The sequence below is a fragment of the Heloderma suspectum genome, chromosome 13 (genome assembly GCF_057233095.1).
Source record: "Heloderma suspectum isolate Gila_16-S chromosome 13, 16-S_ref, whole genome shotgun sequence".
NCBI lineage: Eukaryota > Metazoa > Chordata > Lepidosauria > Squamata > Helodermatidae > Heloderma > Heloderma suspectum.
The window spans coordinates 24752846-24770457 of NC_139470.1; the positions used below are offsets into that span (position 1 = coordinate 24752846).

The window sequence follows — 17612 nt, forward strand, 5'->3', positions numbered from 1 at the left end:
CCTGCCCATGGGCCCAATTAAATCAGGTCCCAGAGCTGTCATCTATGACAGGTGGAAAGTGAAGGCAAGTGAGGGAACTAAAAGTGTCCTCACTAGGGATGTACGAAAGTCACTTACCTTTTTGATGGGGTGATTCGCAGTGGTGGGGAGGCGCTCCGCACCTCCCCCCAAAATCCTAATCCGTCCGGCTCCGCTCCGCAGAGATTCCGCCCGCAGCCGGACATCTGGTCGCTGGAAAGCCTGCAGGTAAAAAAACAAACAAAAAAACAAAAAAACACAGCATACACAAATGGCGGCGGCTACGGCGGCCGCCATTTGCGTTCCCTTTTTTTCGCTGTTTTAGCCTGCATAAATATTTACATACGCTATTACGGCGAAAAGAAAAAGGAACGCAAATAGTGCCCACTACGCTATTTACGTTCCCCTTGTTTTCGCCGTAATAACCTACGTAAATATTTACGTAGGCTAAAATGGCTAAAAATAGGGAACGCAAATGGCGACCACCATAGCCGCCACCATTTGCGTACGCTGTGGGGGGGGTTTTGGCTTGCCGTGATAGGCTACGTAAATACTTACGTAGCCTATCACGGCCTCCGCAGGGATGCAAAAGGCGTCCCTGCGTTAGCCGTGATAGGCTACGTAAATATTTACGTAGCCTATCACGGCTATGATGAAGAAGCGAATGGTGGCCGCAGGGCGGCCGCCATTCGCAAGTCAGCGCGGAGAACAGCAGGTAAGTGCTCCATTTCGCGTGCCTTTCGTGGATTGGGGGGGTGGGGCCTTCGTTCCGCCACGGATTTCGGGGGGACGAATGCACTGGCATTCAGCCTCACCGAGATCCGTGGCGGAATTCTTTGACATCCCTAGTCCTCACTCCATCCGTTCCAAAAACACACTCCCCGCCCCACCCCAGTTAAGTCTACATTTGTTAGTATTTGGACAAGTAAAAAGGGTGGCATGGGGTGGAGGAAAAAATTCAAAATGATAATAATCACCCAATCAAGCTAGAGACCTTCAAGGAGCTTTTTTATAATATTTATGCCATAAGCTCTTAGTAAAGGAAGGGCACAGTCCTATGCATATTTAGACAGCAAAAAGTCCTACAACTCCTGGTGGGAGTTGTAGGACTTTTGGAGTGAAAAATCCAATGCAGGTCTTACTTAGAGTAGACCCATTGAAATGAATGAGACTTAAGTTAGCCATGACTAACTTAAGTCCCATTCATTTCAATGGGTCTACTCTAAGTCAGACCTGCATTGGATTTTACACCTTCTGTTTAAACATGCATAAGATTGTATCTCAAGCATCTTTTCCAGTTGCTGTTTTCACACAGGTTGATGATCTCTTGCTTTGCAGAATGCAGATGTGCTATGAGAGCCAGTGTGGTGTAGTGGCAAGAGTGTTGGGCTAGGAGCTGGGAGATCCGGGTTCTAGTCCCCACTCGGCCATGGAAGCTCACTGGGTGACTTTGGGCCAGTCACAGACTCTCAGCCCAACCCACCTCACAGGGTTGTTGTTGTGAGGATAAAATGGAGAGGAGGAGGATAATGTAAGCCGCCTTGGGTTCCTTGCAAGAGGAAAAAAGGCGGGGTATAAATGCAATAAATAAATAAATAAATAAATGTTGCGCCCGCATGATTTGTGAGCTAAAACACAGGCCTTCCAAAACGCCTCTGTTCCAGCTCTAGCTGCCTCTAAGAAGACTGATCCAAGAAATGTCCAAACTCCGTTAAGCATAGAATTTTAGGGTTGAAAAGGATCTTAAGAGGGCATCTAGTCCGTCCCCATGTCAATGAAGGAAACTTCTTGGCAACTGCAGCATCCCTGACAGATATCTGCTCATTCTCTTCAGGCTAGCATGTGCATGAATTAATTGTAAGGTACCGGAACATGGGTTTAAAGATTGCTAGAGTAATATTGAGCTTTAAAAAATTCTGGAGTAAAGAATAACAACCAAATCTGTACTTACTGTGTGCTAAACCAAGATTCTCATGGCAGAGTTAAACACTGAAGTCTTTTCCTGCTGGGTTGCTAGCCATGCAAAGACATCTGAAATGAGAATAAAGAAGTAGTGACCCCAATTCTGTGTCGAGAAAAGCTGGATTTGGTGGCCTGCATACATTATTCTGATTTAGCACGTTAGCATGATTTTCTTCTTTTGCATATCTTAAAATGTTTGCTATTTTGCATACTTTGTTCTGAAAGATACGAAAGCTCCCCACATAACCCTGACCATGGAAAATCTTACATAGCAACACCTCTGGTTTCTGAGATTCCCCAGGCATTGCCCAAATCACTTTGCCTCCCTAAGAGCTAGAAAAATGCTTCTCCTAAGGCTTAGCTTTAAGCTACAATATACCGGTTTTTTTTTTTTTTGTATTTTTGGCCCCACCTCTTTTGCCTTTGCCCCCCGTCTTTGTCTTTAGCCCCACCCCTGCTGGAATACAGCCCCTGGGAGCTTCTCCAAAATTGGCCCTGAGGCTGAAAGAGGTTCCCTGTCCTTGCTCTACCCAGTAATGCTGTGTTTATTTCTATGTTCCCATGGAATCATTGTACATTCAACTGTGATAATAACAATGGCAGCGAATAGGGATGCAAAAGCCTGGGAAAAAAATAGAATTCCCCCAAAATTGGAAAAATTGAACAATTTTTAATTGTGAAATGTTTTCTATTAGAATGATGAATAAAATGTTGAAGGTAATGCTGCTACCCAGCCTTTACTCGCCCCCCAATAATTTCTACATAATAGGAAGAGTTTTATGTAAGACTAGAAATGTAAAATTTGAAATTTTGAAGCTATGGGGGGGAAAAATGCCTTTTTAATCCTCCCCATAAGATTCCCACTCTATTCCATTCCTCCTTTCCACCCAACCCCAGTTTTCTAAGTTTTTCCCAACAGTCCATCACTACTGAGCATGGTCAGTTCCCATTAGACTATTTTGTCTCCCCCCACTTTAGGGGCTGTTTCCTAAAGGTTTTTTAAAAAATTCTGCAAACTTTGCGGTTTCCTCCTAATACGCCTTTCTGCATGGGTGTAGCACTCACAGCTTGAATGTTGGAAAAAGAAGAAATGATTGGAATAATTTGCAAGGGTGCAGAACCCAAGGCCCGGGGGCCAAATTTGGCCCTCCTGGGATCCAGATTTGGCCTTCTTGGGTTCTGCAGGTGGCTCTATCCCCTTTCCCTGGGCCCACCCCATTTACTCTGACCACCAATCGCTTGTTCTTCCCGCTTTTGTGCAGTTTCCCCCACCACCACCATTCTTAAAGGTTGAAATGCCTCTCCCAAGGCTTAGTTATTGGCAAGAATGGCTTTAAGCTACAATATGCTGGCATTTTTTTATATTTTGGCCCTTCCCTTTTTGTCTTCAGCCTCACCTGTCACATTCCTTCATCCTCTCCCTTCACAATCAGTGCACTCCAAGAAACAAGGTTTCAGCCTAAGACTACTTTGTTAGTTACGGACTAGCTTCTTTACAAATGCCGATTCTAGGAAACTCTCACACCACATAGAACCAGGCTAATCCACACATCTACGAATATCAAGAGAAGCAACGAACTGGAAGTTAGAGAAGTTGCCAGCAGCCTGGGCATGAACTCCTTCAAGTACTTCTTCAAGAATGCTCTTCAAGTACTTGAAAGGTTGTCCCAGAGAGGAAGGCCAGGATCTCCTCTCCATCATCCCAGAGTGCAGGACACGGAATAATGGGCTGAAGTGACAGGAAGCCAGATTCCGGCTGAACGTCAGGAAAAAATTCCTGACTGTTAGAGCAATACGACAACGGAACCCATGACCTAGGGAGGCGGAGGGCTCTCCCACACTGGAGGCATTCAAGATGAGGCTGGACAGCCATCTGTCAGGGATGCTCTGACCTGGATTCCTGCATTGAGCAGGGGGTTGGACTTGATGGTCTTATAGGCCTCTTCCAACCCCTGGACCCCCAATCCCCCAACACCAGACCCCCACCTGCCAACCACAGACCCCCCCAACCCCAGATCCCCCAACCCCCTACCACAAACCCCTGACCCCAGACACCCAAAACCCAATCCCAAACCCGCACACCCACAACCACCAACCCACAACCCCAGAACCCCCAATCCCGGACACACAACCCCCCAACCCTACAATCCCCAACCCCCAACGCCAGACTCCCCAAAGTCAGACCACTCAACCACCAACCCCAACCGAGAACCCCCAAGCCCCAACCTTGCACCGCCAACCCCCAAACCTGGACCCCCCAGCCCCAACCCCCAACCCCAGATTTCAGAAGCCAGATTTCGGCTGAACATCGGGAAAAATTTCCTGGCAGTTAGAGCAATACAGCAATGGAACCCATTGCCTAGGGAGGTGGTGGGCTCTCCCACACAGAGGCATTCAAGACGAGGCTGGACAGCCACCTGTCAGGGATGCTCTGACTTGGATTCCTGCTCTGAGCAGGGGGTTGGACTCGATGGTCTTGTAGGCCCCTTCCAACCCTACTATTCTATGACTCTATGATTCTCTGCCAGACTTGCTTTGCAGGGATGCCGCTCCCTTGGGGTGGCTCCCTCCTATGTTGGCTTCCACGAGTAGCCAACCTGGCAGTGTCTGAGCCCTGCCCCTAACTTTTCCCACTTTGCTCTGCGACGGAGCCTAGCATCCCTCAAGTCACAACCCTCACCCTCCTCCTCCTCTCCCTCCGAAACCTGAGTTCTCAGGTGGAGGAACAGGGGAGCCGTTCAGGCTGGGCTGTCTGTGTGTCAGGGTCTTGGGAAGAAAGTCTCACCATATCTGGGCTAACTAAGGAGGGTACCTCCCTCTGTTCTGGCTGTTCCCATTCTGATTCCCAATCTGAATGGCATCTCCACACGCTCAGATTCATTCCTGACATCACCCACTGCTGGAACGCAGCCGCCAAGAGCGTATCAGATATGGAATTCGGCCCTCAGGATGAAAGGGGTTCAACACCCCTGATTTAAAGCCTCTGTGAATTTAACGTTTGCCGTTGACAACTCGTGCCAGCGACTTGTCCCATCGCCCCTTGGACCTTGGGACACTTTACTCCCGCAGACTAACGTGATGTCATTTTCCTTCTTCCTTTTCAAAAGCTCTCATAGTCGACTGCAAAAGTCCCAACACCGCCGTCATCGCCGCTGCCGCTCTGGCTCGGAGAGCACCAATTCTCTCCCGGAGAGCTATGGAAGCAGGTAATCAACCCACAGGTTGGGTTCCGCCATCGCAAGTCAGCAGTGTGGAAACATCCCTTTCAACGCCAATGTAGCATAGTGGTTAGAGTGGACTGGGACTCAGGAGATCCCAATTCTAGTCCCCATTTGGCCATGAAGATCACTGGGTGACTTTGGGCCAGTCACTGACTCTCTGCCTAAGCTACCTCACAGGGTTGTTGAGAGAATAAAACGAAGAGGAGGAGGAAGATCATGTATGCCACCTTGGGCTCCTCAGAGGAAAAGGCAGGATATAAACATACGAAATTGTCATCATAATCATAATTATCGCAGGGTTCCCAGTGAAGGGCTTATACCATGTTAGTTCACATTGCTAAACGCATGTAAACCCACAGGCTAGGAATCTCAAAACCCACTAAGCCTACACAAACACTGGCAGAGACGCCCGCCCGAGGAACTGGATGTTTGTGAATTCTCTGACACAAACTGACCTGATCCTCATTTGCCGGAGTAACGTGCAGGTTGGACCTTCAGTAATCCACCGCTCTTTGACTTCCCAATGTTCGATGTAGTTCTTCCCGGCTCCAAAATATCAAAACACATTTCAAAATGCATACATTGAGAGAAAGTAGAAACGAATATTTGGAGAGAAAATACATTTAGAAATATGTATTCAAATGCACACTGCCATGCAGTTGTTTCGGGGGGGGGGGGGGTTAACTGCAGATTAAACCAGAAAAGGAGAGAACAGATTTATGAGTGAATGCGTGCATAAGTGTCACAGACCAGGAATAGTTATTCATCCCTCTTCCGTAGTCTCCATATTAAAATGTGCACAAGTTCCACTTAGGGATGTATGAAAAATTCATTTCAGTTCATTTTTGATCAGGATTTACCCAGTTTGCACCTTCCAGACTGAACACAGACTTGAATGCAGGGATGTGTCACTTTGGGAACTCGGTTCCATTTAAGCCTGATGGGATTCCGCAGCATTTCCATTCTAGTAAGCAGCGACAGACTGTATTCCAGAAACACGATTCCGGAAATATTTTGCACATTTTTTTCAGTGTCAACCTTTTGCACAAATTGGGGAGGGGTCTTGAAATTTGTGCAAATCGTGCCATTATTTTTTTTAAAAAAAATTAATTGGCGATATTGCGCAAGTGTGCACAGCCTGCCCACTAAATTGCTCCGCAAAGGCGTATTCCCCACTTGTCAATATGCTTGTCAGTTTCATCCTCTCTCTACTTTGTCCAGCTCAGCAGAACCATATTCTGGACTTGTCAAAGAACTTGTCAATGTCATCCTCCACTTCGGTACAACTTCCCATGCGAAGGGGGCGGCAGGGGAATGGACAATTTGTAGGACTTTTGTTCAGTCTAAACATGCGTAGGATTGCATCTTAAATAACTTATCTATTAAGGGCATGGCCCTTAGCAGCTGCAGTTTACCGGCATTTTGGTGCTTGAGCAAACATGGAAAGCCCTTAACACGATGTGTTAAATCAAAAGATGTTTTGTTAGCTGACTTTGATTATATTTTGACAAGGCTATGTGCAAAACTCTCTGATCAGGCAAACCTGAAATGGAAAATGAGAAACTAGGTGGAAAAAGCAAGGAAGAAGCATCGTAAAAAATCAGGGCCAATTACTTTAAAGACATTTTTAGCAGCCACATCTTTTTTCTTTTCTTTTTTCTTTTTTTACTCTAGAGTAGACACAGGAGCCCCAGTCGGGATTGGGACTCTATCATGGGGGGTAGGGGAGCTTTAACCCTTACCCCCCCCTTTAATCCTGATCCAGATCAGGGCGAGGGGGGGGTGATGCCTGCAATTTCTATTGCAAAGTAGTGACCCATTTGCTTTATAGATCAATATTTTGCAATAGAAATTGCAGGTGTGTGGGGGGGGCAATTTGGATCAGGCCCATAGTGGGGGCGGAGGGTTGAAGCCCCCCTACCCCCACATGCTAGAGTATTGATCCAAATGAGGGGTCATGCCCCTACTCTAAAATAAAAATGAAAACATCTGTAGCAGCTTGTTAAAGACTTTAAAGTAATGTCTGTCTTGGCTTTCAATGCCTTTTAGAAGGCTAAGAATTCATACAGAGGCACTTTATCATACATTTTTACAACACGTACACACACGCACGTATTTCAATATGAGCTCCTGGTTATTATTTCAGGAAATTTAGCACTATTCTATAAATGTCCAGAATTCTGAAATATTTTTTATCACAAATTCCCAGTTGCATAAATCTCTGATAGGCTTATAAACTTGTAAATTAAGGATAACTTATTTACTCACATATCTTCCGGGCAAAAATGTGTGTGTTCGTTTTTTCTTCTTTTCTGGTCTGTAAATTTTGAGGGCTTTCTTTTCAGGCCTTCTGGGGCCTGTAAATTTAGCAGCAGAAATGCCTCCTTGCAAGTACACAGAAAATGCCAGTATGAACTAAAGAACTTTGGAATCTGTAGTTCTTAAAAGGGATTATCTTGTAAGAAGGCACACTACTTTCTGTTTCTCCATCCAGAAGAGTTTCAATAAAGAAATATTGTTCCATATACAGCCCTAGAGAGTGGCTGCATTAAGGAAAACTCAGGAAGCTGGATTTCAAAATGTGTTAAATTTTAAAAAGGAAACAGGTTCTCAGGGATTTCTTATAGGGAGCCTAATCTACTGATGAGTTGCCAATAGATTGGCACAGGAGATGATCTTTTGCTGAAAAAACTGTGCAGACTTTTTTTCTACCCACTGAAGAAGGCCTAAAAATAAGGAAAAGGCCAAAACACCTTGGGCTTCCTATAATAATTTTTCTTTGTTTTCTTCTTTTTTTGCATCCTGAGAACCTGTTTCTCTTCTTTGTGATTTACTTTGGATGCTCGTCTCCTTCTGGTTTCTTAAATTTTTTAAGGGCCCCCAGCGCCCAGCCCCAGTTTGGTTCTCTACCCTTGCACTAACAGCAACATAAAGCACCTATATGTTTGTTGTTGTTGTTGTTGTTCAGTCGTTCAGTCGTGTCCGACTCTTCGTGACCCCATGGACCACAGCACGCCAGGCCTTCCTGTCCTGCGCTCTCTCCTGGAGCGTGCTCAAGTTCCTAAACAATATTGTTCTTTACAGCATCGGATTTTCTTTTCACCACCAGACACATCCACAGCTGAGTGTCCTTTCGGCTTTGGCCCAGCCGCTTCACTCTTTCTGGCGCTACTTGGAAATACCCTCTGCTCTTCCCCAGTAGCATATTGGACACCTTCCGACCTGAGGGGCTCATCTTCCAGCGTCATATCTTATAGCCTTGTGATACGTTCCATGGGGTTTTCTTGGCAAGAATACTGGAGTGGGTTGCCATTTCCTTCTCCAGTGGACCACATTTTGTCAGAACTCTCTGCCATGACCTGTCCGTCTTGGGTGGCCCTGCACGGCATAGCTTATGGCTTCACTGAGTTACGCAAGCCCCTTCGCCACAACAAGGCAGTGATCCATGAAGGGGACCTATATGTTTACTAAAGTAGAATTAACACTGCAGCTCCTATTTTTCCAGTAGCACGGAGTTCCATAATACATCTTTCCTCAAGATAATTTCCTCAAGATAACTGTTTTATATTTAGCCTTTCTTTTCAAGACATTTCTCCTTCCCTGAGGGGTGGGAGCAGTTTCAGATATCTTCCGAAATCTTCTCTCTTGGGGAGAGTAGATAAATGGGGCCCATGTACCCCACCTCCCATTCTCTACCTCCTCCCTCCTGGCCAACATAACCTGGGCATAGGCAAAACAAACCTTATGATCTCCCATAAGGCCAGGGGGAAAAAATCACATTTTAAAGAAAAACTACACACATGTTATTCTACTATTAGGGCAAAGCACATACTACTAGACCATCTTCCCCCTGATCCGACACAACAAACAGCTCCCTGGAAGACACAGTACGAATGGAAAAATGGGTCAATAAATTTAACCCCAGCAAATTCTGTAGGGGGAAAAACTGACAAAACCTGCCAAACTGCTGGAGGTCATTCATCAAACTGTAGGGTGCAAACCTATGCATGTTTAGACAGAAAAAAAGTCCTACAACTCCCAGCATTCCCCACGCAGCATGGTTGGCTGGAGAATGCTGGGAGTTGTAGGATTTTTCCTGTCCAAACATGCATAGAATTGCACCTTTAAAGTCTTATAATGAAGCCATTTCTCATCCTTTCTACCTCAAAATTGGCACGGACCATCCGCAAACCAATCTCTCCTACAATGCTAAGTTTGAGAGCAATCCTCTCAGACAATTTTTGAGTATAGGTCATAGAACCTATCCCCCCCCCCCAATTTCAAGTTATAATGGAGGAAAGCGAGTTGTCCAACTCAGCCTTCTAACAAAAGGTGAGTCATGACTTGGTATTGTACGATTCTTCCTACAGGCCTAGAGCCAGTTCACGGGAGGAAGACCGTAAAGTTAGATGGAAGCGGACCCGGAAATCTTCAAAGAGTGCTCGAAAGCCAAACCATGCCACAGAGGTGACGGCCACCCCATTCCTTGGTTGCGCCCTCCAGAACAACAGCTTTCTCCCCACCACAGGAGTTGTAAGTATTCCCAGCCACCCCCCCAGTCCGCTTTTTTGCTCTGTTTAGGGCCCAAAGAATCCGTATGAAATTTTTATGACTCAATTACAGTCGTGTTAGGCTGAAGTCAGTTTAAAAGCTGTATACATTATTAACGGTGTGACTCTCTGATGTATTGAAAACGTACATATGGGGTGGTGGTGGGGAAGAAAGGGTGGGGATTGGGTGGAGAGATTAGGGATGTATGGATCTTGTTAAATCCACTCTATCTGTGTTTCGTGGAATGTCAGGCATCTTCTGTTCCGTCATCTGCTCATTGACAGAATCATATTTTTTGTATGAGAATTTCATTCGTTTGCAAATGCACATTAGTGTGCATTTGCACAAAACACCCCAAAGGATTTTTTAAAAACGGTCTGCAAGTCTGTGGAATCTGTGCAATTCAGAAAAAGACGGGCCACTGAGGAATCTTCTGGCTGGATTCACAGAAATCCAGTCTCATATGAATCCGTTGTTGATTTCTCCGACATCCCTAGGAGTTATTGCTTAGGCTTTAGCCCATGAATAATAAAGAGAAGACATTTACCAAAACAGTGGCCTCCAGCAATGATATTTTACAGAGATGTGTCTGTTATGTACCCCTACTGCTCAACGGATGAGTTCCCTCTCGGCTGTCTTCTGCACCCAGTCGTTCTGTCCTCGGAGGCATGAAAGATTAAACCTATAAAAGGCAACATTAATATCTAACAGGGTGTGAGTGCAGTTGCAGGGGTGAGGTGGCGGGAGGAAAAGTGTGATAAGAGAAGGGATGTTTACCGACTGCAAATTAAGAGGCCCCGTTTTGAGCAGTGCACTGCTCGCTGTTCTCACGGATGCTAATACATGCTGCGCGAGCATCGAAGGAGAAAATGTACAGCCAAGTCCCCAAAGCATTCTTCTCCGATGCGTGGAGAGATATAGCGCTGGCTGAGGACCAAGATGCGCCGTCAGCTGAAGGCGGCGCTGGCTTGCGCTTGAGGCATGCCCGGGCGAGTCTACTTCCAGCACTCGCGTGTGCCCTTCCAACGCCTCCAAGCCGAACGGAGGAAGTGTTGCCCGATGTTAGCTTCCTATCTAGTGAGACAGTACTTGCTCTTTTCTAGGAATCCTTTTTATACTCATGGTTATGCGCCTGATAGCTCAACTGGGCGCCTGGAAAGCTGTCGTGGCCAGCGCTGGTGCCAGATGTTTGAGGGCCCTTGGGCAAGGCACTTCACTGGCCCCCCTCCCTCAGTGAGTCTTCCTTGTCACTGCCATGGTCACTAGCTGAGATTGCTCCCCGTCCTCTTTTTCTCATCATTGCCACTACTTGCTTGCTTGGCAGGCAGAGAGCCAGGGAGCAAGCAGGCCGCGGCATCTCCTCCTCCTCCTTCTCACCACCACCGCTGTCTGGGTCAGAGCGAGAGGCAGGTGAACACGCAGGTTGCAATGGGGAAGAGGAGGCGCAACTTGGGGGGCCTCTTGCAGTGGGCCCCTGCTGGGCTACAGGCGGGAACCCACAGCAGATGCCTGACCTCACCTACCCATGTTGGTTTGAGAAGAAAAAGGGCTTCCTCTCCCAATTTTTTTTTAATTCATATTTTTATCCCACTTTTCAGGCAGATATTGTCTCCCAAAGCGACTCGCATACATTTTTTAGGGAAAGAGGGGCGAGGTGGGGTGGGGACGGGGAGATGTCCCTGCTCTCGGGCACATCGGCTGAAATGGCAAGACACACAAGGCAAGACCAGGGGAGAGGAAAGGTTGAGATCAGCTTTACGTGGCCAGAAACGAAGGGGTGGATTGTAGACACAGGCATTTCGATCCATTTTGGGCCAGCCTGATTTTCCCTTGCTGGTGGTCTTGCTCGGATAGAGATGCTGCTGCAACTGGCCGCAGCAGCCCTTGTGCCTCCGGCTGATGTCAGGGGTCAGAGTGTGTTTGCCTTCGGTTCTGCAGCCGGAGGGTGACTCGGCACTTGAAGCAGAGCGCTATTTCCGGCAAGGGGGAGGGAAGCCAGCTCCTTGGAGCTGCTCTTCTTCTGGCTGACGGATGGGGCCAGGTGGATCTTTCCCCTTGCGGAGAAATGTAAATAAATGAATATAAATGAATATAAATGAATGAATATATATAACAGATGAAAAACAAAGATGTTCCTGTATACATAGAATACCCCTCTGTGTATGTGTCTGTGCTTAGGTACACATTTGTTTTGGGGAGGGGCCATAGCTCACTGCCAACAGAAGGTCCCAGGTTCAGTTCCCAGTATCTCCCGTTAGAAGAAACAGGTTGATAGCAGGTGATGGGAAGGGAGGCTGGCGGCTCCACTTTTGATGGGGCCGTGAATCCATTCTGGGTTTCAGCCAGAACTCTCAAGGAGCTATCCAAGGTGCTGAACCTATTTGGGGGTAGGGTTCAGCATCTTGGATAGCTCCTTTAGAGTTCCGACTGGTTCAGACTGAAACCTGGAGTGGATTCACAGACCTGCCAGAATCGGAGCCACCAGCTTCCAATAGCAGCTGCCAGTCAGAGTAAGACAATATTGGGCTCAATGGACCAGCAGTCTAAGGCAGCTTCCTATGTACATGTCAACAAAGGCTCTGCCCAGTGGGCTCCATTTTCTCTTCAATGGCTTGTCCTGTGCGGCTTTCAAGGCAGGTGTTTGTTCTACTGGTTTGAACCCTGTTGCACGCACACCAAGCATGGCCTTCCATTTTATGTGATGCAGCTGGTGTGTGGCTCACTTTGAACGGTTGACATCTATAATAGAGCCAGAGTGGTGTAGTGGTTAGAGCACGGGTAGGCAACATGGTGCCTGTGGGCAGCAATATGCCCCCAGACACTTTCATTGGTGCCAACCTACTCCAGCCTACTCCTCCCATTTTTTATGTAAAAAATATTTTTCTACTGGCAGCTGAGACTGCTTCAAAGCAAAGTGGGAACCTCTAGCTGCCGCCATCTTTATTTCCCATGAAGCCTCTGGGCAGTAGACGTGCCCTTTGTGACTAGCCAGGCCCCCCCATGGCAGCCATTTTATGGTTGCGCCCAGGACAATTTCTCAAATGTCCACATGTTCCCACAGGGCCAAAAGATTGCCTACCACTGGGTTAGAGTGTTGGGCTATGACTGAAGGGACTTGGGTTCAAATTCCTGCTCAGTCTTGATGCTCACTGAGCCAGTCACTCTCTTTCAGCCTAACCTCCTTCCACATATGTCTCCCCAAAGATCCCCTTCTCCCTCATATACCTACCTGAACTTTGAGAGCCTCTTCAGAGGCCCCGCTCCAGGCACCCCCACACGTTACAGATTAAAGCCAGTGCCTACCAGGGAAAGGGCCTTCTTCATGATGGCACCCTAGGTGTAAAACGCCTTCTCCAAAGAGACTCTCCTGGCCCCTATGTTATGGTTATTTCGGCCCCACGTGAAGCCTTTTTTAAATTCTCCCAGGCTTTTAAAAATCTGCACTTCTAAAGTTCTGAATTGTCACCCTCTGTTTACATGTCATTTTGAGCCACGCTGCAAAACTGATTTTATCTCTACCTCTACTGACAATTTTTTATTCCCCAATTTCTTGTGCTTTGTGATCTTGTACAGTGCCTTGCCTAAGTATCCCCCTGCCCCCTTTGACTTTTCCTCATTTTGTGGTGTTACAGCCTGGAATTAAAATGGATTTAATTGGCATTTGTACCATTTGATTTACACAACTTACGGAACACTTTAAAGGTGCTAAATATTGTTATTGTGGCACAAAAGTTAATTAAACAAAAACAAACTGGCATTTGTTGGTTGCATAGGTATTTGCCCCCCTGAGTCCAGACTTGGCAGAAGCACCTTCGGCAGCAATTGCAACTGTGACTCTTTTGGGGAAAGTCTCTACCAGCTTTGAGCATCTGGATCCTGCAATTTTTGCCCATTCTTCTTGGCAAATTGCTCAAGCTCCATAAAGTTGGATGGGGACTGTTGGTGAACAGCAATTTTCAAGCACATCTCCTCATCCCTGGCCGTAGACATGCAATACTAACAAAGTAAATAATTCGCTGCCCATTTATGATACCCAAAATCTGCTGCCTGAGGTGACAGTCTCAGTCTGCCTCATGGTAGGGCCGGCCCTGTGCCTAAGCATTCATGGACGTGCATTAACATGCATCCACTCTAGGAACTAGATCTATCCTCAAGCACTTCTGGAGATCCCTGAGGCTAAAACGTGACAGACAGTAATTTTAGCAACCAATGCAAGGGAATCTTGGCAGCCCTTTTCCTGACTGTACCCTAAAAGTGAAACCACAAATAGAGCTGAAGTTGCCATATTTTAAGGCAGAACTTGGTGTTAAGTATTATTATTCCACAGTTTGCAAAATCAAATCAAGACATCTTCTGGTGAGTCTGCTAGCAAAGGCACTAATTAGCAGTTAATTAAAAAAAATACTGTTAAATTTGAGCTGCTGGGGTGGGGAGGCTCAGCTCTAGGGATCACTCAAGGACAGCTGTGGCCCTAGAAAGAGGGTTGCCAACTTTTTTGCTGACCCTGCTGCTGTGCCTTTAACATTAGCCTAATTCACATAAATGAAGCAGCTGAAGCATTCCCAATCACTTTATTTCCATGCTGCAGGGAGTTGCGGGGGGGGGGGGCACGCCTTTCCCCTGCTTAATTTCTGCATGTCAGGCTCCTAATAAAAGCACAGGAGCAGTGTCAATGTGAAAGTTGGCAACCATAGAAAGGAAAAAAAAAACATGTCCTATCAAAATCTCTAAGCACTGGCCCTTTTTTGTAGTCCCTGTCTTAACACACGCACACTCATCACCACCACCACCATGTATCTCATCCACTTTCTACAGTGTGAATCAAGACACCCCTTCCTGCCGAGTGTAAGAAGCAGCAGAAGTTTGGGTAGAATTTTCTCCCAACCTTCCTCCGCTCTTTCTCTCATTTTGGCTCATGGATGGGGACTCAGGAAGGGAAGGATGTAAGAAGCAAACCGCAACAGGCCCCCTGTTTCTGTTTACACAGGGTGGGGCGTGAGAAAGAATGAGTGGCTGAGGTGGATAAATGCCAGCTCCAGGTTTTTGAGGGCCCTTGAACAAGACACCCTGAGTTATTATGTCAAAGTCTTCTACTTCATTTGCCAGTTTTTCTCATTATTTTTACCCAAATTCATTATTTAATTTTTGTGTTAGTTGTGCCATCTCCTCCTTACCAAGGAAACATTTTTTTAAAAATTGAGATAATCGCATAGGGGCATGATCCAGTCAAAGTCAAGTCCTTATGTACAGTCAGCCAAAGTCAAGTCCCAAGACATGGTCTGAAGGCACCTGAGGCAGCTACCTTGCTGAAGCTAAGCAGGTTTAGATCTGGTCAGTGCATGGAGGGGAGACCACCAGGGAACCACATGTAGCCACCTTGAGTCCCATGATGGAAGAAAGGTGGGATATAATTGTAATAAATAAATAAATAAATAAAGTCCTTCTGCACAGTGCCAGCTCCAGGTTTCTGAGGGCCTGTGGGCAAGTCACCGTCAACGGGGCCCCTCCCTCAGTGAATCTACGTTCTCACTGCCATTTTGAGGGCCCTCACGTTCTTGCCCTTGAAGGTTCTGGCCCTTGAGGGCAAGACTCCCTCAACGGATCCCCTCCCTCAGTGGATCTACATTCTCACTGCCATTGTCACCGGCTGCTCTTGCTCTTCCTCCTTTCTCATCATGGCTGCCACTTGCTCGCTCGACAGGCAGATAGCCAGGGAGAATTAGGGCCTGGCATCGACTTCTCACCACCACCACTACCAATGTTGTCTGGGCCAGAGCAAGAGGCAGGTGGTCCAGCAGGTTGCAGTGGTGAAGAGGAGCAGCAAGTCCAGGGGGCTCTTGTCAGAGGGCCCCTGCTGGGATGCGGGCCCTCAGCAGGTGCCCAACCATGCCGAACCTTGGTTCCAGCCCTGTGGATAAGAAGCGGAGGGCTGGCCCATAGCCAATGTTGCTGTTCATACCGGAGAGGAAGAGGTTCAAGTGTCCCTTTGCCCATCTCTTGATCATCTGGGAGTGGGTGGAACCAGTGCCTTGGCTCAATCCAAAATTTGACCTGTACTACTACTACTACTAGTAGTAGTCAGGAATGAATCTGAGCGTGTGGAGATAGCTAGCAGCTCAGATTCAGAATGGGAACAGCCAGAACAGGGGGAGGCTCCTTCCCTAGTGAGCTCAGATATGGCAAGGCCTTCTTCCCAAGACCTTGGCTCACGGATGGCTCAGCCTGAATGCCCCCCTTTCCTCCTCCACAAGAACCCAGGTCTCTGGAGGAGGAGAGTGAGGGGCGTGACTTGAGGGATGCTAGGGTCCATCACAGAGTGAAGCGGGAAGAGTTAGAGGCAGAGCTCAGATGCTTCTCCAGGTTGGCTATGTGTGAAAGCCTACATAGGAGGGAGCCACTGTAAAGGAGGGGCAGCCCCCCTAAGCGAATCTGGCCAGCAACTTCTCTAACTTCCACTTCAGCACCTCTATTGATATTCGTAATTGTGTGGAGTAGCTTTTTCCTATGTAGCCTGAGAATTTCCTAGAATTTGCATTTGTAAGGAACCTGGTCATTAACTAATAAAGTAGTGAGCCTGAAGCCTGGTATCTTGGAGAGTGTTGATTGCGAAGGGAGAGGACGAAGGAACGTGACAATAATAATACCACCTAACTAGGGCTCTAAGCTAAGCCATGAGGATCCCTTTTAAGCACACCGCTTGTGCAATAATTCCTACACGATGAAGAAGCATTCTCTAGGTCAGGGTGGCCAGAATTCAGACCTGTGGGAAGCACTTTGTTTTTCACTAGAAGTCCAAGGGCCACCAACCAGAGGTACCGTGCAAATCCTGGCAGTGGGGAGTAGACATACTCATAGACATAAGGAGCAAAGAAGCCTATGAGCAACTTTTCACCCCAGGAATTTGTTTTTAATATGAGAACTGAGCTCACCGTCTTATCACCCAACAATCCACTCCTAGTTGTCACCCCAAGCTTTCTCCCATCTCAACAGCCTAATTCAGAGTGGGAGGGGAACCTTTTGTTGTTGATGCACTTAAACAATTGGAGTCAGGAACTGTTGGTGATCCTCTGCAAATCACCCAGAGATCGACCAGTAGCTCCCAATCTACCTTTTGCCCACAACTTCTCTCACTAGCTACTCCCCAGCTTTGGGGCTCTTGTCCTTCCAAGGGTGGTCAAAATCTAAACAACCTCCAGGAGTTACAGCAGACTTTTCAGTTTGGAAAATCCTGTAGGGGTTGGGGGATAAATGAGAATTATTCTAATACGTTGATGCTCTTGATATCTTTTAAATGTACTATTTTACATTTGTGTAGCAATCATTTAGCTTGTATTGCTTTCATGGCCTCGATCCAGCTCTAGTTTGTGCTCAACAACAAGTCATGTGCAACCAACCAGTGGCGCCAGAAGGGGATGCACTGTATTATGACACAGGTCGTTGCTAGCCATTGCTTCTGCAGTTGAGGTGTCATAGAATGTTCATGAATATTCCAACTTCTCTGTAGTCTCTTTTGTTTACTTCTGTTCATGCACAAGAACAGATGAAGTTGTGTACTTTCAGCAGACTGAGCAGTGCAAGTGAAGTATTGGTGGGGTGGAAGCAGCACCAGTCGTTCCTGGGCAAATACTGGTGGCCCATCATCCTGGAAGGGCCCACTGGTGCTGACATATGGCCCTGCTGCCCACACAGTCCCCTAGTTCTGGGCTTATGTGATGACATCAGTGGTAGCTGAGAAACACCCACTATTTTGACCAGCGGAGGCTGGTGGCTCCAACTTCAGTGGGGCTGTGTATCTATTCTTGGTTTCAGTCAGAACCAGTCATAACTCTCAAGGAGCTATCCAAGGTGCTAAAACTATTT

At 47.0% G+C, this 17612-nt stretch overlaps 1 protein-coding gene across 1 annotated transcript in view; it reads left to right on the forward strand.

The window, feature by feature from the left end:
* The window catches only part of SRRM4 (serine/arginine repetitive matrix 4), a 195146-nt gene that overhangs the window by 158515 nt on the left and 19019 nt on the right, over nucleotides 1–17612 (forward strand). The window contains exons 7-8 of the mRNA XM_084820367.1: nucleotides 5088–5186; nucleotides 9572–9734. Coding sequence (XP_084676493.1) covers nucleotides 5088–5186; nucleotides 9572–9734 — 262 coding nt within the window. The remainder of the gene's footprint in view (nucleotides 1–5087; nucleotides 5187–9571; nucleotides 9735–17612) is intronic.